The 20,907-nt window shown below is 49.5% G+C and overlaps 2 protein-coding genes across 8 annotated transcripts in view; both read left to right on the top strand.

The window, feature by feature from the left end:
* TOP1 (DNA topoisomerase I) overlaps positions 1 to 5,150 on the top strand; it is a 98,240-nt gene extending 93,090 nt beyond the window's left edge. For both annotated transcript variants that reach the window (XM_008274436.4, XM_070051842.1), the window contains 3 exons: positions 2,409 to 2,503; positions 2,691 to 2,840; positions 3,858 to 5,150. In XM_008274436.4, coding sequence (XP_008272658.1) covers positions 2,409 to 2,503; positions 2,691 to 2,840; positions 3,858 to 3,960 — 348 coding nt within the window. In that variant the 3' untranslated portion in view covers positions 3,961 to 5,150. The remainder of the gene's footprint in view (positions 1 to 2,408; positions 2,504 to 2,690; positions 2,841 to 3,857) is intronic.
* Positions 5,151 to 14,739: 9,589 nt separating this feature from the next.
* The window catches only part of PLCG1 (phospholipase C gamma 1), a 41,029-nt gene continuing 34,861 nt past the window's right edge, over positions 14,740 to 20,907 (top strand). For 3 of the 6 annotated variants that reach the window (XM_051846102.2, XM_051846099.2, XM_051846101.2), the window contains exons 1-2: positions 15,504 to 15,628; positions 16,101 to 16,426. In XM_051846102.2, the coding sequence (XP_051702062.1) occupies positions 16,210 to 16,426 (217 nt within the window). In that variant the 5' untranslated portion in view covers positions 15,504 to 15,628; positions 16,101 to 16,209. Of the gene's footprint in view, positions 14,756 to 15,502; positions 15,629 to 15,672; positions 15,688 to 16,100; positions 16,427 to 20,907 lie in introns of those variants that run through there. The other 3 variants (XM_070051835.1, XM_051846100.1, XM_051846103.2) reach the window with 3 other exon arrangements.

Raw genomic sequence — 20,907 nt, 5'->3', positions numbered from 1 at the left:
CTGTTGAATACTGGCTGTGTGCCAGACAGAGTTGCTGCCTTAGAGGGAGAGACTGACGTGCAAACAAGGAGATGCTGTTCCTCTTCCGTGTGCCTTTCTCCTCCCTACAACTCTGCCTGGTACTGAGCTTTTAAGCCACTAGGCACTTAACATTTGATAATGAGCATTTCTGTCTTTGCAATAGCTGCATAACTAACCCATCCTAGTTTGCTAACTCACAGTGAGCATTTACAGATATTTCACTGTAGAATAAACACACAGGGTTCCAGAGGAAACCAATTATATCAAATACAGTTACTAAATGTATGTAAAGTCTTGGTTCTGAGTACTGTAAATTTCAAGGTAGTAATGAATATAAATATTAATTCAGGATTTTTGTAACAGTTGTGATATGAAAATATGACATTTATTGGTGGTAATAACAGGTACTACTGATATTATTATAGTTCATTGCCCACATTAATATTTAAGAAGAAATACTAAATTTCAACTAGAGGTTAAGGAAATTACAGTGTGTGTTTTTTTGGTTTTTTTTTGAGCCAAGTTTGTGAAATTTAAAAACTGGTTTTATGGAATGTGACTTGTACATTTTCAGGCTCAGAGTATATTCCTTCTATTTATTTCTCAAAGATAAGTATCCAGAAGTAGTACATCTGGGTCAAAAAACAGATACAGCCTATTTATGCTACAGATGCCATCTGGCTGTCCCAAAGGGCTGTACATGTCCATGATGAAGGAATATACGTGACTAAAAATCCTTGAACCATGTTGGTGGGCAGGGAACTTTATATAGACTGTCCATCCTAGTAGCACCCATTTGCTGCCACTCCATTAGCTGGTGGTCATCTAGTATTGTTTATTCTTTTCATGTTATTCCAAACCAAAAATAAAAACATAAATATTCAAGTGCTATTTACCTAATTCAGGAGACCCTCCCTGGAGCATGAGGAGGCCTTTTGTTGCTCTCATTCTGAAACCACTGTTTGGGCAGCCCAGGCTGCCTGCCAGACGAGCCCTCCAAGCCCAGGAACTCCTGTCCTATGTGCCCACAAAGCAAACACACGCCCCTGTTCTCCAAGTGAATCAATGGATTCTTTGACGCTTTGAGAGAATTTGACACAGCCTGCCAATTTAGCATTCACATAAATGGTTAAAAGATTGTGGTTTGCTGCATTTCTAGCCTGAGAAAAATCTGGCTTGTGGCATCTGTGATGCTTTTGTATTTAGAATCTATTCCCTCAGCTTGGCTTTGGACAACATAGATGTTGGAAGCGAGCCATTCATAGTAAAACATATTTAATGATTCTCTCACAATGATGGCCTCTGTTTTTAGTCATGAGCTGTGTGTGTTTGTGTGTGTGTGTGTCTAATAAACAATTCTAGACTCTGAGCAGTAGGCCAGTGTGTGTGAATCAAGCATGTATTTATTTTCTCTGTGGAGGTTCTGTTGACCTCACAGGTCAGCAAGGTGACTGCAGCTCTGGGGTTCTCCTGTCCCTAGCAGTTTGAGGCCACTGGTTTGGACTCTAGCTTCATGGCATTACCTGCTGTGGTTTCTAAACAAAAACCAAGAACTTAAATTCCAGAAATGCTTCAAGGATTCCAAAAAGCAAGAAAGACTCAAACAACTCTTATCTCTTCCTTTCCACCATATTTGATTTGAGGAAGAAGTGTCAAAAGTTAAATATTTTCATACCTCTTACTTTTGAGTTATAACTTCCCTCCCATCTCATCTCCTTTTCAAAACAGTGCCAGAACCAGGCCATGCTTGTATTGATTTGGGATAGACTGGCCGAGCTGCTTATTTCCTGTGTACCTTTTAATTGCCATATTTTTAGCTTCTTGGATATTCTCTTCAGTGCATTGTTTTTTCTTGAGAAGATGGCAGCTCTGTTGCAGAGTGCTGGTAGAAGCTGAATAGTGAAGTGCTCTTATTATTTGCAAGGATTATGCCTCAGCTTCTTCAAAAATAGCTCCTCCTTGTAGTGAAGCCCAGAAATTGGCACAGGACCCATTTGATAACAGCTGTCATCTCTAGCCCTTCTTATGATGCTCTGTCATTGAAAGATTAGCATCCAAAAATCCTGGTCCCACCAGGCTCTCTTCCTGAGCTTCTGGACTGATGAGGTCCCAGGTTATCAGTTCTCAATCAAGCCCTTTTTCTTGAAGGTTCCCTGGAGAAAATACATGAATAATAAACAGCCACTTAACTCAGCAGTCACTGTGTATTTCCTCTGTACTTTCATGAAGCCACTCTGGGTGTTTTTACCTGGCAAACCACCGAGAAAAAAAGAGCGAGCCTGCCTGCTGGAGATTGCTTCCAGGTTTCATCTTCTGTGATGGAGCCCTTCCCTTTTTCCTTTTTGGCTCACTTCACTCCTAACCTTACTGTGTTCTTCTCTACTCAGATTGATGCCAAGAAGGAACAGCTAGCAGATGCTCGGAGAGACCTAAAAAGCGCAAAGGCTGATGCCAAGGTCATGAAGGATGCTAAGACCAAGAAGTATGTACCTGGTACTGTGCAAAGTTGGGAGGGTTTATTATTAATCAGAGGTCTAGCCCCTCTAGGGACTTCTGGAATTTTCTGTGATTGGATCTTTTGTGGTTTTACTGCCCTGAAATGGCAGTGTATGTGTGTTTCTGTCCAGGAGCCAGGCCTTGTTCTTGATGACTCTGTTTGATTTTTCCAGGGTGGTAGAGTCAAAGAAGAAAGCTGTGCAAAGATTGGAGGAGCAGCTGATGAAGCTGGAAGTCCAGGCTACAGACCGAGAGGAGAATAAACAAATAGCCTTGGGAACCTCCAAACTCAATTATCTGGACCCTAGGATCACAGTGGCTTGGTAAGCATTGTGCATGTCTTGCTCTTCTGCTGACTGAAGATGGCGGAGGGGGTTCTGAGAGCATTGTGGGCTGCCACATGCCATTCTAAGCAACACACTTGTCCTCTGGGGAAACTTCTAACTTCTGCCGTGTACTTGGTGCTCTGGCTGCTAAATCTTGTCTAAATAACATTGGAACATCTTGGATGGTCAATACTGTTAGACCCACTTTGAGTGTATTTATTTTCTATTTTTCTAAGGTGGCTATCATCCTTATGAAATTTTTGGACAGGAATGGAAACTATTAATTTATTTCCTTGAAAGAGTTAGAGAGAGGCAGAGAAAGAGATCTTCCATCTTCTGGTTCATTCCCCAAATGGCTGCAACAGCTGGGGCTGGGCTGACCCGAAGCCAGGAGCCTGGAGCTTTTCTGGGTCTCCCACACGGGTGCTGGGGCCCAAGAACTTGGACCATCTTCTGATGCTTTCCCAGTCCATAACAGAGAGCTGGACTAGAAGTGGAGCAGCCAGAACTTGAACCAGGTCCCATATGGGATGGCAGCACTGCAGGCGGAGACTTTACCCACTGTGCCACAGCGCTGGCTCCAGGAATGGAAATCATTTGCCCTTACTGAAGGAAAAAATAGAAGAGCTTGTCCATCTACACTTTCATAACTTTTCAATGTAATCTTTGCAAGTTGAGGAAGAATGGCAGGAAAAAGTATAGAAATGAGAATACAGATCTGAACAACCTACACAAAAAGGTATAGCAAAGGCTTAAGTTCTCTGTGCCTGCACTCACACCTGTTCTAGGCCAGAGGTTCCACCCAGATTTTTTACCCTTTTTGCTTAGTTTGATGTTACAGGAGAGGTTTAGTTAGCTCTTAAGAGGCAGTATCTATGGTACAGTGGTAAAGAGCCATGCTGGGTTCAAATTTTAGCTCCACTACTTACTAGCTGTGGCACATCTGAACCTATACTTCAAGTCTCGGCCATTGCTCTCTGAATCACACTAATTCCCCTTCTCCTTTGTTTGCAGGTGCAAGAAGTGGGGCATCCCAATTGAGAAAATTTACAATAAAACCCAGCGGGAGAAATTTGCCTGGGCCATCGACATGGCTGATGAGGACTACGAGTTTTAGCCAGTCTGAAAGGGCAGGGTTCTGTGAAAAGGAACAGTGTGGTTTGGGGAAGATGGAAAAACTGTGAGCCTCACTTGCCCTCACACTTGAGGGAGAGAGGCAGCAAGTCTTAACAAACCATCTTTGCGAAAAGATAAACCTGGAGATATTATAAGGGAGAGCTGAGCCAGTTGTCCTATGGACAACTTATTTAAAAAATATTTCAGATATCAAAATTCTAGCTGTATGATTTGTTTTGAATTTTGTTTTTATTTTCAAGAGGGCAAGTGGATGGGAATTTGTCAGCAATCTGCCAGACAAATTCACTGTTTCACTGAAATGTTTGGATTCTCTTAGCTACTGTATGCGAAGTCCGATTATATTGGTGCGTTTTTACAGTTAGGGTTTTGCAATAACTTCTATATTTTAATAGAAATGAATTCCTAAACTCCCTTCCCTCTCCCCTGTTTCAGGAATTAAAATTAAGTAGAACAAAAACCCAGCGCACCTGTTAGAGTTGTCACTCTCTATTGTCATGGGAATCAGTTTTCATTAAACTTGAAGCCGTCGTGACATCGGCAGTGTTTTGGTTCAGACACCTATTCACAGAAAAGCATGATGGGAAAATATTTCCTGACTTGAGTGTTCCTTTTTAAATGTGAATTTTTATTTCTTTTTAATTATTTTAAAATATTTAAACCTTTTTCTTGATCTTAAAGATCGTGTAGATTGGGTTGGGGAGGGATGAAGGGCGAGTGAGTCTAAGGATAATGAAATAATCAGTGACTGAAACCATTTTCCCATCATCCTTTGTTCTGAGCATTCTCTGTACCCTTTAAGATGTCCCATCTTTTTGTTTTTAAACCCCAGTCTTTCACTTGAAAGATTTTATGGTATAAAAAGTTCCACAGGTCAGTAAATTTAGAGGAAAATGAGTATTTGGTCCAAAAAAAAGGAAAAATAATCAAGATTTTAGGGCTTTTATTTTTTTCTTTTGTAATTGTGTAAAAAATGGGAAAAAACATAAAAAGCAGAATTTTAATGTGAAGACATTTTTTGCTATAATCATTAGTTTTAGAGGCATTGTTAGTTTAGCGTGTGTGCAGAGTCCATTTCCCACATCTTTCCTCAAGTATCTTCTATTTTTATCATGAATTCCCTTTTAATCAACTGTAGGTTATTTAAAATAAATTCCTACAACTTAACGGAAATTTAGTGTCTGCCTCTTTGTTACCAAGGGCCCCAGACCAGAATTAGGGCCCTGGGACTGCGACTTAGTCTGGAATTTTTTTTTATTACTGAGGTCAGCAAAGTGGGAGCAGATGGGGTCTGGCCTAGAAGGGGGTATATCCCTCCTGCGATGGATATGAGGTGAAGGGGATCCAGACTCCACAGCTCTAGATAAGACAGGCAGGCCTAGAAATTAAGGGAGGTACAGAAAATCCGCAAGAACTATCTAAAAGTCTGGTGTGGGCAATGTTTATTGGCAGGATAGAACAGGTGTTGTTGAGTTAATTTTCAGAGAGCTTAAAGAAGCTTCTCTGAGCCGGCGCCGTGGCTCAATAGGCTAATCCTCCACCTTGCGGCGCCGGCACACCGGGTTCTAGTCCCGGTTGGGGCGCCGGATTCTGTCCCGGTTGCCCCTCTTCCAGGCCAGCTCTCTGCTATGGCCAGGGAGTGCAGTGGAGGATGGCCCAGGTGCTTGGGCCCTGCACCCCATGGGAGACCAGGAAAAGCACCTGGCTCCTGGCTCCTGCCAGGATCAGCGCGGTGCGCCGGCTGCAGCGGCGGCCATTGGAGGGTGAACCAACGGCAAAGGAAGACCTTTCTCTCTCTGTCTCTCTCTCTCACTGTCCACTCTGCCTGTCAAAAAAAAAAAAAAAAAAAAAGCTTCTCTGGATTTGTTTGTGTGGCAGAGTTTACAGACAGGATAGTAAAAATTAAAGGTACTACACCAGTACACCAGATGGAATGCAAACTTCTCAAACCACAGTGGTCTAGCTTGCTAGCATGTATTCAAGGAAGAAATCCACCTCTCTCTCTGTTGGTCTTGGTTCTTCCTAGAGCCCAGGACAGGGCTGGTGCTGGGCTCAAAACAGAATTCTGGAAGTCCTAGACAGCTTGTATTTCATTGACTAGTGAGGGAGATCACATCCACCAGGGAATAAATAAAAAATGGTTTTGTAGCTGTCATTCTCAGGAACAAGATACCATAGCCAGGTATTTTTGAGTTCTACGGTGTCGAGGTAGCTAGAATGTAGAATCTAAGGAATAGCAACAGAGGTTCTTTGGTTTCCAGTTGATTTGCTGTGGTGGTTGGGTGGGTGACAAAGTGGATTGGACATCTGGGACTTAAGCAGTACATGGCATGACTAGGGGACAACCTTAGTCCACAACTAGAAATCAGGAACAGGAGGTTTGGCAGGCAAACCACCTGCCTGAGAAGCTGCCAGTATTGTTCGCTGACAAGGAATCCCCTGCAAATCTTCAAAGGCAGATGACATGGCAACAATATGCTAGTCAATACAACTGTGAAGGGCAGGATGTGAAGTGCCCACAGGAGAGCAAAGCCAGAGAATGCGAAGTTGTCCTGGCCACTGGGGATGAGAGAAGAGGCTGGATGGATGGGGTGGGGGTGGGGGGGAATAGATGGAAAATGCTTTGAAAGACTTGCTAACTTGCCTAACTAATCATCTGGTAGATCTCACTTCCATCCATGCTTGGCCACATGGGCAAGATCTGAAATTCTTTCTGGTAAGACCCTTCCATGCTGCCTGAACCCAGCTGTGGGCCAGTAGGGATAGCTCCCACTGCTATCCACACCAGACATCTGGGTGCAGCCTCATAACCGGTCAGCGCGTCCTGTCTGCTCTCCTTGCCAAAAGCCATCAAATCTACCTCAGGTGTTTACCGCATTTAAAACTGAAAAAATTTACCAACCCCAGCACTTTGCAGCTACCCCCCTCTCCCTCTCCTTCATTCTACAAACAAGCACCTGCCATGAGTCATCTACACCACCCGGTCATTCCCCACCCACTGCAGCTAGCTTCTGTCCCATCTGCCCCCAGTTCCCTCCCTTGGCTCTAACCACAACTGCCAATGACTAAGTGACCAAATCAACAGGTTCTTTCTGGATCTTAAGCTCTTTATGGTGCTAGATGCTGTTGACCACTTCTTTTTTAAATCAGGCTGTTGCTGAGTCACTTCTTTTAATAGGGGTACGTAGGTGCCGTGGTTCTTGTCTCACTAGCTAATTCTGTTCACACCTGAGGGTGATGACTCCTATCTCCAGCCAATAGTTCCTCCGTGAGCTCCAGACATGCCGCCAACTACATCTCTACAAAGGAAGTCCATGGGCACTTCAATCTCCACATCCCTGGAAATGGGTTCAGTTCCCACTGCTCCAAGCCATCTCAGTGAAAAGCACCACACCTGCAAGCCCCCAACCCAGACACCAGGGTAATTATCATCCTTCATGTCGTTATCTCATACATCCAGTAATTGCCAACTCTTTAGTCACTTTCTAAATACCATACACATTGAATACAGGAGAAAAGAAAATTGAGGCCTTAAAAATTCCCTCATACTCATATAATGAGACACTCTCAACTTGTACTGAACTGAAAAGCACTTTTTTGAGAAAACATGTTATCCTGGAATGACCTCAGTCAAGCTAGTTTTGGATACTTAAAAGACAAAATCAGTAAACAGGCAAAGAAATGTAGCACAAACTTAGTATTTCTCACAATCCCAAGTACTCCACATAGACAATCCTCATGAAGATCACTATTTTTTTTTTCAAATTGATAATTCTATTGATAATGTGTACATAATACATAATATTTTTAGAAAACAAATATTTATGAATAACATGATAGAATCAGAATTTTTATGAAAATGACCAGGAGAGTTTGGCCTGAAGCAACAGTGGTCAGTAATTCATGATTTTTTTTATTTATTTGACAGAATTAGAAAGACACAGAGAAAGGTCTTCCTTCCGTTGGTTCACCCCCCAAATGGTCGCCACGGCTGGCTGGCACACTGCAGCTGGCGCACTGCGCCGATCCAGAGCCAGGAGCCAGGTGCTTTCTCCTGGTCTCCCATGCGGGTGCAGGGCCCAAGCACTTGGGCCATCCTCCACTGACTTTCTGGGCCACAGCAGAGAGCTGGACTGGAAGAGGAGCAACCGGGACTAGAAGCCAGCACCCATATTGGATACCAGCACCTCAGGTGGAGGATTAACCAAGTGAGCCACGGCGCCGGCCCCAGTAATTCATGATTTTGGAAGCTGATGGGTTTGTGACTGATATTCACTAAACTATGCTGTTTACAACCTAAACACACTTGAGATTCTTCACACAATGTTTAAAGAATATTGTTTGCCAGCGCCGTTGCTCACTAGGCTAATCTTCCGCCTACGGCGCCGGCACCCCAGGTTCTAGTCCTGGCTGGGGCACCAGTTCTGTCCCGGCTTCTCCTCTTCCAGTCCAGCTCTCTCTGCTGTGGCCCGGGAAGGCAGTGGAGGATGGCCCAAGTGCTTGGGCCCTGCACCTGCATGGGAGACCAGGAGAAGCTCTTGGCTTCGGATCAGCGCGGTGCACCAGCCGCAGTGCAGCGGCTATTAGGGGGTGAACCAACGGCAAAGGAAGACCTTTCTCTCTCTCTCACTGTCCACCTGTCAAAATAAAAAGAATATTGTTAATATTCATCTGGATTATATTAAAAGATAATTATGCTTAAGCTGAATTATGTCTAGTGCCAGCATCATATACTGATTGAAAAAAATATCTGGAGTAGACATGTGGTACTGTGGTAAAGATGCCACTTGGGAAGCCTGCATTCCATGTTGGAATGCCTGGGTTCAAGTCCTAGCTTTGCTCCCAATTGCAGCTTCCTGCTAATGTGTTCCCTGGGAGGCAGCACCTGATGTCTCAAGTAGTTAGGTCCCTGCTACCCATGTGTAAGACCCAGATTGAATTCCTGGCTTTGACCTGGCCTAGCTCCAGCTGTTGAGAGCATTTAGGGAGTGAACCAACAGTTGGGAGATTTTCTCTCTGCCTTCCAAGTAAAGTATTCTCTTTGCAGCAATACACTGAATCAAAAAGTAGACACAAGTATATACCTGATTCTATTTACATCAAACTCTAGAATAGGCGAAACTAACTTTAGTGACCAAGTAAATTACTGGTTGCTGGATAAGGGCTGGGGAGACTGCTAGCACAGGCATAATGGAAATGCTCTTCTAACTTGACTGGGTGGTGGTTATATGAGGGTATAGATTTGTCAAAGCTCATCAAACTACACTTAAAATGGATGTCTTGGCCGGCGCTGTGGCACAGCAGGTTAAAGCCCCAACCTGCAGTGTGGGCATCCCATATGGGCACCAATTCAAGTCCTGGCTGCTCTTGTGATGGCCTGGGAAAGCAATAGAAGATGGCCCAGGTGCTTGGGCCTCTGCACCCACGTGGGAAACGCCGAAAAAGCTTCTGGCTCCTGGCTTCAGATCAGCTCAGCTCTGGCTATTGCAGTCATTTGGGGAGTAACCAGCAGAATGGAAGACCTCTCACTCTCTAATTCTTTCAAATAAATAAAATAATTCTTTGAAAATAAAATTGATGTATTTATATACATTCCTCAAAGCAAATTTTGCAAAAATGTTCTTTCAAACAACTTAGAGGGGTCTGTGTTGTGGTATAGTGGGAAAAGCTGCTGCCTGCAACAACATGATGCCATGTGTGTGCTGCTTTTAGTCCAGGCTACTCCACTTGGGAAAGCAGCAGAGGATGGCCCAAGTGCTGGGATCCCTGCACCCAGGTGGGAGACCCAGATGAAGCTCCTGGCTCCTGGCTTCGGATCAGTGCAGCTCCCGCCATTTGGGGAGCGAATCATCAAATGGAAGACCTCTTTTTCTCTCTGCCTGTGCCTCTGCAAATCTGCAGAGAGTTAAACAAACAAAAAAGCCTTAGAAGACAGTAAAGGTGATGTACTTTGAGAAATTATATTAAATGACTCAAAAAGTGGCTCTCATGGTGAAAAATACATAGAAATCAAAGGTTCATGTAAAGAATGTATTTCTGCAAGTTACAGAAAAACCAAAATTTATCAATTATAAATACTTTAAATACAAACTTATACGTGGACATTTGAATCATGCATCTCTAAAAACATTAATATTTTAGTTGCAAAAAAACCAGAAAGCACCTTGGAATACCCTTATGAAAACAGTAGTTCACCTTGTTTGGAGCTGGCATATCCTCATAAATGCTGTCTGTCACTTCTGTTTCTCTCCACAGCCACCAACAGTTCTGGTGGAGGTCAAGAGTGCCTTCTTAGTGCTCCAGGAGCCCTTAGCACACTCTACTGTCCTTGGCTCTTGGCATTTCTGTGCCTGTACTGCAGTAGGGAATGGTCTGATGCAGCTGTGCTAAGTGCTCCAGAGGCAGATCAGGGAAGTTTGCTAGAAGAGAGAGGAGAAAGCACGTTGGCTCCTTCCTGAGTCACTGATTGGCAAGGGTTTCCCTCTTCTTTCAGTGAAGGATTTACAGTATGTCTGCTCACCCCAGGAGTAAGGGTGTCTGGAACCCAGCTGGAGAGCCTCTCTGAGTCCCATCAGCATGGAGGTAGCAAAAGTCTGGAGTGAGCAGATTCCCTGGGAATGGCTGGGCCAGGCATGAGGTTTGCCTTGAGCAAGAGAAAACAGGACTCCTGAGGGACTGAGCTACACACATCCCAAATGAAGAAGAAAGCAGAAGGGCATGTCCGAAGAAGTGTTAGGCCTATGGAGATGCTGGGGCCAGGGGTCGAGAGCCTAAAGAGCAGGTTTGGGTGCAGCTCAAAGCGCACTGAGGCAAGTACTTAGAAAGTTCTGGATGAGGTGCAGGCTGGCTCACCAGCCCAGAGAGGGTCACCATACAGACAGCAAGCAAAAGGCACAGTAGAAATTAAAGAACAGTTGAGCCGGCGCCGCGGCTCACTAGTCTAATCCTCCACCTTGCGGCGCCGGCACACCGGGTTCTAGTCCCGGTCGGGGCGCCGGATTCTGTCCCGGTTGCCCCTCTTCCAGGCCAGCTCTCTGCTGTGGCCAGGGAGTGCAGTGGAGGATGGCCCAAGTGCTTGGGCCCTGCACCCCATGGGAGACCAGGAGAAGCACCTGGCTCCTGCCATCGGATCAGCGCGGTGCGCCGGCTGCAGCATGCCGGCTGCGGCGGCCATTGGAGAGTGAACCAACAGCAAAGGAAGACCTTTCTCTCTGTCTCTCTCTCTCACTGTCCACTCTGCCTGTCTAAAAATAAAAATAAATAAATAAAAATAAATAAAAAACCTTTAAAAAAAGAAATTAAAGAACAGTTGGAAGAAAAGGAACATAGGTTTATGCATCAATCAAATTAGACACTGGAAGGGGCTCTGTTGAGATATACTTTTATATTATGCTTTCCTTATTCACTCAAGGGCATTTCAAAGGACAAATGAAAACTGTGTTAGCATTTGTAACTAAGCTGTTGAGAACATTCTCCACTATTTCAATCAAGGAAGCATCCAAATGAGAAACTTTTGTAATTCAACCCCAGGATAACTTTTACCCTCAAGGAACTGGTTATCAGAATAGAAAGAGGTACTGCTTTGGCTACCAGGAAGTTCAGCCACATTGGATCCTCAATTGCCACAGCTATGTTAACCCATGTAACCACTGCACAGTCCTCCTCAAGGTCTCATATCCCATTTCCAAAGAACGGTATTTTTGTTCTTTAAGTACTCTAAACTTCCTTTCAAGGTCTGTCTGGACAAGAATACATCTGTGGTGGGCAGAGTGAGGTGCCAGCAGAAAACCTTTAGCTACCAGCCCAAGAGTACCCCAGCTGCAGAGAGATGTGTGGCAAAGCTGCCTCGCAACTTCATTTCTCCCTATGCCCTTTCCTGTCCCCCTCCAAAGCGCTGGGCCCAGGGGCACTCGCTGATAGACACTGCACACTAACCTGTCAGAGTCTGCTTCCCAAAGAACCCATCTGTGACAACACTGAACAAACTCGTGAAAAACAGAAAACATATTAGGTAGGGATGATTGGGAAACGTATTGTGAGGGTACACAATATGTTGTCCATATATATGGGAGGCAGCATAGTACTGACTCAAGAACCAGACTAAGTTTTAATCTTGTCTCTGCCACCCATTAGCTGTGTGACCACGGGCATGTCTCGTACTTTCCTCTGGGCCTCAGTTTTTCACCTGTGAAATGGGAATAATATGAACACTTGTCCAATACAGTTGTAATGAGGAAGAAATGAGACAATATGTACAAAGCAGATATGCAGTGTTTACTATATGCCAACCACTGCTCTGAACGGTTATTAAAAACCAGCTGGGAGGCCGGCGCTGTGTTGTAATATGCTAAGATTCCACCTGCGGAGCCTGCATCCCATATGGGCACCGGTTCATGTCCCAGCTTCTCCTCTTTCTATCCAGCTCTCTTCTATGGCCTGAGAAAGCAATGGAAGATGGCTCAAGTGCTTGGGTCCCTACACCCACATGGAGACCTGGAAGAGGCTTCTGGCTTTGGATCGGCTCAGGTCCGGCCATTGTGGTCATTTGGGGAGTGAACCAGCAGATGGAAGACCTTTCCCTCTGTCTCTCTCTCTCTCTCTCTCTGTAATTCTACCTCTCAAATAAAATCTTAAAAAACAAAAAACAACAACAACCACCACAAAAAAACAGCTGCAAGGCCAAGCCAACAGGGCCAGAAGAGGGCTGGGACTCTCCCCAGGCTCCAGGCCCAGGCGTGATATAGGCCAGGGCATGCTGAAGCATGAGTGTTAGCAGAAATAGGCCCATGCAAGGCTAGCCTGGATGATGTCACAGGCGTGTGCCTTGTGTGGGTGCAAGGCTGCTCCTCTCAGACAGTGCAGCTGCAGGCACTGCCAGCAACACCCACACACCCAGAGAGATGCTGAGCTGGGGGAAGCCCACACCCCAGCCACACCCTTTGTGTGCCCTGCTTTTCCTGAACCTCCTCTGATGGCAAGAGGCACCTGAGCCCTGGGATGCTGGCCCAGAAGTCCCAAGAGGAAAATGGGACCCTGTTCAGTGACTAAAGTCTGGCAGCAGACTGAAAACTCAGGCTCCTGTTGGCAGCCCCTGGGGTCCTGCCACAGAGGCAAGAGTGAAGGCACGGAAGCCTGGGGCTACATGTTGGGAAGCTCCCAGAAGAGAGGAACCTATTTCAAAGGCGCATCACAGCCTGTAGGTCGCTGCAGTTGGCACAGGAAGCTTGGAAAGAACTGCAGCACTTAGGTGCCTCATAGGAAAATGGACAAGACCAGACAGGCAGGGAGGGGCTCTACTCACTGCTCACCCCTCCCCCACACACTCTCCTTCACTGAAGAAACTCCAGCCTTCACTAAACTTAACCACCTCTTTCTGGCCTCCTGCCTGGAAAGTACCTTCCTCCAATCAACTTTTAACAGCTCACCCAGCCACCTACTCCTTCCCATCTGACCTCTGCGGAGCCACAGGGAGGCCTCCTCACTGTGTTTTCTTTTCTTCTTCTTCTTTTTTTTTAAACAGGCAGAGTTAGTAAGAGAGAGAGAGACAGAGAGAAAGGTCTTCCTTCTGTTGGTTCACCCCCCCAAATGGCTGCTATGGCTGGCATGCTGCGCCGATTCAGGAGCCAGGTGCTTCCTCCTGGTCTCCCATGCGGGTGCAGAGCCCAAGCACCTGGGCCACCCTCCACTGCCTTCCCGGGACACAGCAGAGAGCTGGACTGGAAGAGGAGCAACCGGGACAGAATCTGGCGCCCCGACCGGGACTAGAACCCGGTGTGCCAGCGCCGCAGGCGGAGGATTAGCCTAGTGAGCTGCCGCACTGGCAACCTCACTGTGTTTTCTTTCATCTGTTCTTTTCCTCTGGAGCCCTCATCACAAGTGTCTTTACAGAACAGAGTGCTTATTTGTTTAAGGTCTGTTAATCCCCCGAGGGGCTGGGCTGGATCTCCTGTTCTCCTCACGCTTCGCAGCTCAGCGACAGCGGCACTTTGAGTACAAGCCACGCTCTGACCACTAATGTTCTGCCAGGTTCCCTGTGCCAGTAGCCATCTAGCCTCATGCCCACTGACTGCTCACCACCAGGACTTACCTAAGCCAGAGGCCCTCTTGTGAGGCAGAAAACAGAGGTGGATAGGTTCAAGTCCCCAGTTGTGAGTGACGTGGCCGCTCGGTAAGTCATGTAGAACTTCTCTGAACGTCCTCATCAGTAAACTGGGGACCAGTGTCCCTGATTAGAGGGTGATTATGAGGACCACGTGTGATCAGGATCAGCCTGCCTCCCACTTCAAAGGCTTGTCACTAGGTGGCAGTCCATCTCAGCTCCCCCGCTGGCCCTTAGTTGACAGGAGCCTAGTGCTGTGAGCCTTAGGGGCCACACTTGAAGGAACCAAAAGTGCAGGAGCATGCACACACACGCAAGTTACTACCACCGCGAGATAGTCAGAGGCAGCTCCACACACCTAGTACTGGGTGCGGTTGCCTGAACACATGCTCTCCTGTCCTCACAAATCCCAACTCACCTGGATCTTTCTCCGGAAAGCTCTGCTGGGCCGCGCCTCTCTGAAATGCAGCACCTGGCGCAACACGTGTCAGGCATGCCTCCCCATGACCGCAGATGTCCTCAGTTTTCACAGCATTCAGGAAGACGAAGAGGGTGAATGATTCCAGACAGAAGCCTGCTGACGGGAGGAGAGAGAGTGAAGAAGCCAGGAGATAGGAAGGGGCCAGGCCCATCAGAACCTGCTGTGTGCCACTCAGGGCGGGAGAATAGTAGACCAGAGGTAGGTGATCATGGTTTTATTTCTTTTAAAAGATTTAAACATGGAGAACAGACGCAGGTGAGAGAGGCCACGGCCTGGTGGGCTTGCAGGCAAAGTGAACAGGCCTCGGTGGATCTGACCTGGGGCAGACAGAGGAATCGAGGTTACTGGCCAGGTTTTTGGCTTATGCAATCGAGAGGAGTTTGGTGCCATGTTCTGAGAAAGCGAAGGCTGGGGAGCCGTGTGGGAGTGTGGGTGAGGCAGCCGCATTAGGTAGCAACGTGGTGCGGACAGTGGGACGTGGAGGTGGAGGCACTGGTACCGGCGCACTGCGTGAAGTCAGGTCGCTATGGGTACTGGCCCAGGACAGAGTCCAGAGCGAGGTCAGGAAAACCAAAGTTCAGGAGCGCACCTGCAGGAGGGGTGTGAGGCAGGGCCTGAGCCCGCCTCACGGATCCGACCTGCGTCCTGCCTCGTGGGGAACGAGGGCGAGGAGCAACGGGCAACGCCAAGAGAGGGAGAGAGACAGGGCCGCTGGGGGCTACAGGTCAGGTCTCCAGACAGCGCGGGCGCGGGTTTAACGAGCCCTGCGGGGGATGCTCACGCCCGAAGCGCTTCTCCGAGGAAGGGCACCTACGCAAGGGCAGGACGGACGTGGGGTTCGCCTTCGCAAGGGCGGCCTGTGGGCCAGCTCTGCGCGGGCAGGGGGAGGGGGCGGGACAGAACGCTGTCCATCAGAGCCCGCTGACCAATCCTCGGGATGCCCCGCCCCCACTCCTCCCCGAAGAGGGCGCGCGGAGAACCCGCCTCCGCCGCCGCCGCCGCCGCCGCCGCCGCCGCGGGTGTGAGGCGGCCCGGCCTGGCCCGGTTCCCTCCGCCGGGCAATTCGCCCAGGTAATTGGGTTTGGCCAGGCGGACCCGAGGGGCGCGTCGCACCCTCACATCTTCTCCAGGTGGCTGTGCGGGCGGCGCGGAGGCTGCGGTCGGGCCTGTGCGGGACAGTGGGCGGGTGGCTTCGCGTGCACGAGCGCCTGACTGACGGGCCGGTCGGTCGCGGGCCTGCAGCCTGTGGGCGGGGCTGCCGTGCGTGACGGGGCCGGTGGAGGCCCCGCGCCCTGCCGGGGTCGCGTGAGGAAGCTCTGCGGGGCCGAGCGACGGACGGATTGCTTGAGAGCGGGGCGTACCATGGCGCCCCGCGCCCCCGCTTGCGGCCTGGCCGGGGGTCGCGGGGCGCAGGCGCGGTGGGCCGGGGGCGGGGGTCCTCCCCACGGGCGCGCGGGCGCCTTTGTTCCTGGCGCGCGGGCGGGGCGGATCCTCGGGCCGCCCCGCCTTCGGTGTTTAGGCTCCGCCCCGTGTCCGCCCGCAGGAGCCGCCGCCGGGTCCCGGTCGCCGGCCGCCTCAGCTGCCGCCTCCTCCTCCTCCTGCTCCCGGCTCCTCCGGCTTGTGCCGCCGCCGCCGCCCCCAGCGTCGGAGCCATGGCGGGCGCCGCGTCCCCTTGCGCCAATGGCTGCGCTCCCGGCGCGCCCTCGGAAGCCGAGGTGCTGCACCTCTGCCGCAGCCTCGAGGTGGGCACCGTCATGACTTTGTTCTACTCCAAGAAGTCGCAGCGGCCCGAGCGGAAGACCTTCCAGGTCAAACTGGAGACGCGCCAGATCACGTGGAGCCGCGGCGCCGACAAGATCGAGGGGGCCAGTAAGTGCCGCCCCCGGGCCCGCTGCGCGCGCGGGGCTGGCGAGGCGCGCGCGGCCGCGGCCCTCCCTGGCGACTTGGGCAAACTTTGGGCTCTCCCCACCCCCACTGGACCCGCCCCCGCCTCGGCTCCGGTGCTCACTGGGGGGCGGGGATCATCCAAATCCTCGGTCACCTGATAGGACGCCCCCTCCCCCGGCTGGGGGGACTCCTCCAGACGTCTTTCCCTGAGGCCTAAAAAATCCTGGCGGACTGGAGTCCAGCGGGGCAGGCGTCGAGCCCCTCCAGTCCCGGGAAGGAGCGGCGGTGGCGGGCGAGGGGAGCCAAGCTGCGCCCACCCTGCCCGCGATCGGGGCCCGAGGGTCACTGCCCTCCCCCTCTGCAGAAAGAGCGGTGCGAGATTCCCTGGGTCCCAAGGCTGGGCTCTTCATTGCAAGGGAACCTTTGGGTTCCCTGGGTAAAAATTAGGCAGATGTTGAGGTAGGGCTGGTTTTGAAACAGGGCTAGGCCTGCTCATCTGCTTGGGGAGGGAGAAGAAGGTGGTCCTTTCTGTCTTGGCGAAGCCTGAGAAAGGCCGCTTTTACTTGCTGCTGCTTTTGTCCCAAAGCTGAGTTTTTGGAGGCCTATGCCGGTGCCCAAAGCCGGGGCAGGCTCTTGGGTAAAGGGGCTGTGCCCTTGCACTTGGAAGCACCCACCTGAAGCTTGGCCCCAGACAGGCCAGTCCAAGTGCCTTGGCGTCAGGTACTCCTGTCTCAGAGCGGGTAGCCTGTTTGGGGTCTAGCCCTTTGTGTCCTGTGTCCGGTGGCCACAGGGAGCCGACAGTGGCTCCCCCCTTGGTTTCCTGCCTCTGTGCCTTGCCAGGCCTGAGCTTGGCTGCTTTTGCGCAGGTCTCTAGTGGGAGGAGGGGGTTAGGGGATTTTGAAAAAACCCCAGATCTTTCAGTGTGTTACTGCACTCACTGCATGCCTGAGCTGTGGCCGGATGGGCACTCAGCTCTGCCCTCCTTTCTCTCTCGCCTTCCTGTGTGAACAGATGATGTTTCTGTAACCCCAGGCTGTGGGTTGTTTCCTCCAAGGACCCCCCAGAGATGGGTACTAGAACCAGGGGCATGTGGAGAAAGGGGTCAGGAAGCGACAGCCCTGGAGAGGCTCCCACCGAGGTTCTTGGGTCTGGTGTGCATGCGTGTAGATGAGTGAGGAGATTGGGAGGAAGGAAGGTGTTGTGGTAGCAGCCGTCCTCAACTACAAACTTCAGATCTGATAGAGCTGCTGAACCAAGAAATGGCAGCTGCCTTCCTCAGTGCCCTGTCAGCCACTGGAAGAACATTTTAGTGATTTGAGAGACTGGATTCTGAAGTGGAGCAAGAACAGGTTGCAAAGAGCTGGGACAGTTCTGGGAACATCATACTCCAGGTCCACCCTTGCTTTGTGATACTCCCTGTGCTGAGTTGGTGGCAGGAGCTTCCCAGATAGAGATTGCTTGGTATTTTTTAAACCATGTTGGGGACCAGCAGGCAATAATTGTAGCACAGTGTTTGAAGGCAGGTCTGGATTTGAAGCCTGTGTGTTGGTTGTATACTCCTCGCCTAGTTATATAACCTTTTCTGAACCTTGTTTTGCCCATCTGTAAAATGGAGGTAATAATACAGCAATCATAACTGGTTGCACTGGGGACTAAATTAGATGATTGATGTAAAACATCAATACCTACACATTGCAAATGTGTTGATACATTGTAGATGTTTAATAAACTGACCTGTTAATAATAAGACTGTGGCTGCCCTCCTAGGGAAGGTTGAGGGGCTTGGAGTGTGGCTGTAGGAGGGGGTGAGGGTACAGGAAGGAAGGAGGATGGGGGTCAAGTTCATGTTTCACTTAGCTTGCTACTGGGGGAAAGGGAGGAAATGGGTTTTTGTGTGTGTGTGTGTGTGTGTGTGTGTTTTGCCCTAACCTATCTACCCACTTTTCCACCCATCTCATAAAACAATGTAGAGAGTAGAGTGTTGCACATTTGGCTCCTTGTTTGTAAGTTGGGTCTTGAACAGAAGGAAGTAGTGTGGAGAAGGCACGCTCTAGTTTTAAAGTGTCCCAGGGCTTTGAGGGATGGAAGCAGGAGTATAGAGGACCTGATTATCCCCTTCTCCTGGGGTTGGTCAGCCAGAAGTATGCAGATTCAGTGATCTCATCATTTAGCTGGGATTTGAGAGGACTGGAAGGCGGCCTAGGGTATAGAGGCATCCTGGTCCTTTCCTTTTGGGGGCTTAGATTAAAGGGGCCTGGGGCAAAAGTGCTTCTAGACACTTGTGTGGAGTTCAGACCCTGCAAATAGAGCGTCCCTCTGGAGCCCCGCATTGCTTCTCTCCACTCATGGGCTCAGCTCGTTGGTGGGCTCTGATGCCTGCAGTCTCCTGCTGCAGACTCTGAGGAGGGTTGGTCTGCTGGCTTAGTTGGCTGCCACCCCACCTGTTACCCAGGTGCTTCAGGTTATCTGACCGTTCCTGCTGATCCTGAAGCCTGCCCAAGAGACACTCTGCTACCCTTAGGGTGTCCATGGTCCTAAATGAGAGACTGTGGTTCCATGAAAGCGCAGCACACTCCTGTGTAAGACCTTGTCCTGTTCTGTTCTGTGTGACCTCTCTCTACCACTTGTGAAATGGGGCTGGCACCTGCCAGCTTCTAGGGCAGGAGTTTGGCTCTAAAGGGAGGTGGGAAGTGCTTGGGCGCTTTCTGATTGTCTTGGTGGTGTGACAGGAACCAGATTGGTGTTTGGCTTTTTATGTTGCAGATAGTGACATAAGTGCATAAAAAGCAATTAGAGACTTCCTGCTGAGTGCTATAGAGACTTTTCATCCTGTTTTCTTGGCTAATACTCACAAAGGCCCTTGAGGGGGGGCAGTCAGGAGGGACACCCCACTTTATAAATGAGGAAATGGAAGTATGGGGAGTAATTTGTGGCACAGCACCTCTGCTGGGCCCAGTCTATAGTTAGGGCTGGGCGTCAGGCAGGTTCTCGGGGGTCCGAGTTGCTCGTCTGTAAAGAGAAGCCTTTGTGCTCAGACTGTACATACAGGGCAAGACCTCTTTGGCTTTTGCATCCCAAGACATCCTCAGCCTCCCTAGGCTCTGGCTCTGCACTTTTTCAGCTAGTTTTTTCTGGAGTGAGATGGTTCAGACCAATGTTTAGTGATGTTATGTGGTCAAGGGTCACTGTGGGGACTCTATGGCTGTTCTCCAAATACTGGCTAAGCATATCTGTGGGGACTTTTAGAGCCCTGGGCTTCTGTCTTTGGTTGACTCATCAATAGGTCTTCAGAATGCCAGGCCTTCTCAGATGGTGAGTGAGAAAAGATTCCTTGACTTCAGGAAAACTAAAACATAAGGACAGCTCTGCATGATCCTTTGATGTGGGTTGGGGTAGTGAAGAAAACAGCTAACCGCCTTGACAAGGCAGGTGGGCTGGAGGTGGTGGTGGCTGGTATTGGAACCAGCTGGCTGGAACTTGGCACCTGTGGCTCCGGGTATCAGACTGTTGAAAGAGGAACAGACTAGGAGGCCTGCTCTGAGGCATAGGCGCATGGAGCAGGCCAGGCCAGGCAAGTGACATCAAGGGTTTCTTTGTCCTGGCTGATTGGTCCCACTGGGAGAGGGGCAAGAGCATGTGTCCAGATCTCCAGAGCCAGCCATCCCTGCCTGTCATCCCTGCCTGTGTATTTCCTGTCTGACTGTAGTTTTTCCAGGGGAAGTCAGACCTCTTAGTGTTTCCTCAGCACTTTATGCTTGCCCCCAATGTGTGGGTTTCCAAGCCATCTGTGTCAGGTCCCCTGTCCAGCTGGGGCTTTCTGTTTCCTGAGAACCTAGGAAAAGGGTCTGCTCAAGCAGATAACTAAGAGAAGCTGAGCATGCCCAGCTCTGAGACTCACACACCTCCAGTTTCTCCCAGGAGTGTGTGTGTATGTGTGTGCACGTGCGTGTGTGCGCGTGCATGCATGTGTGTGTGTGTGCAGATACAAACTTGAATTGGAGTTAATAGATCTTGGCCACTAGTTTTGCTTGGAATGGCCTCTTAGAATGAAGGGCAATTATTTATTCAATAAAAATTTTTGAATGCTTATTTGCCCAGAGCTTATTTGCCCAGGCAATGGAGGTTCAAAAGATGAATGAGATCTGGTTTGTGCTGTAAGGAATTCTTGGAAAAGAGAGACTTGAAAGCGTGTGATTATAACCCTGTGTGTTAGGTGCCATAATAAGTTCTAGACAAAGAGCTCTGTGAGTGCCTAGGGGAAAGCCAGGCAAGAGGTCATAGGAGAAGAGCCCTTTGGGCTGGGCCTCCTCAATCGAGGAGGTTGCCCACACCGTGGCTGAGGGACTGGAGATGATTCAGTGCAGGGGCAGGGAATGAGTTTGGCACGGTAGAGTTGAAGCCAGTGGGGGTTAGGGTAATAAATCCCCGGTGTGCTGTCCTTGGTGGGCCACACTATGACCTGT

This window comes from Oryctolagus cuniculus, chromosome 11, assembly GCF_964237555.1.
Source record: "Oryctolagus cuniculus chromosome 11, mOryCun1.1, whole genome shotgun sequence".
Taxonomy (NCBI): Eukaryota; Metazoa; Chordata; class Mammalia; order Lagomorpha; family Leporidae; genus Oryctolagus; species Oryctolagus cuniculus.
The sequence above is the reverse complement of the archived record's forward strand: the minus strand, read 5'-3'. Positions and strand labels throughout refer to the sequence as shown.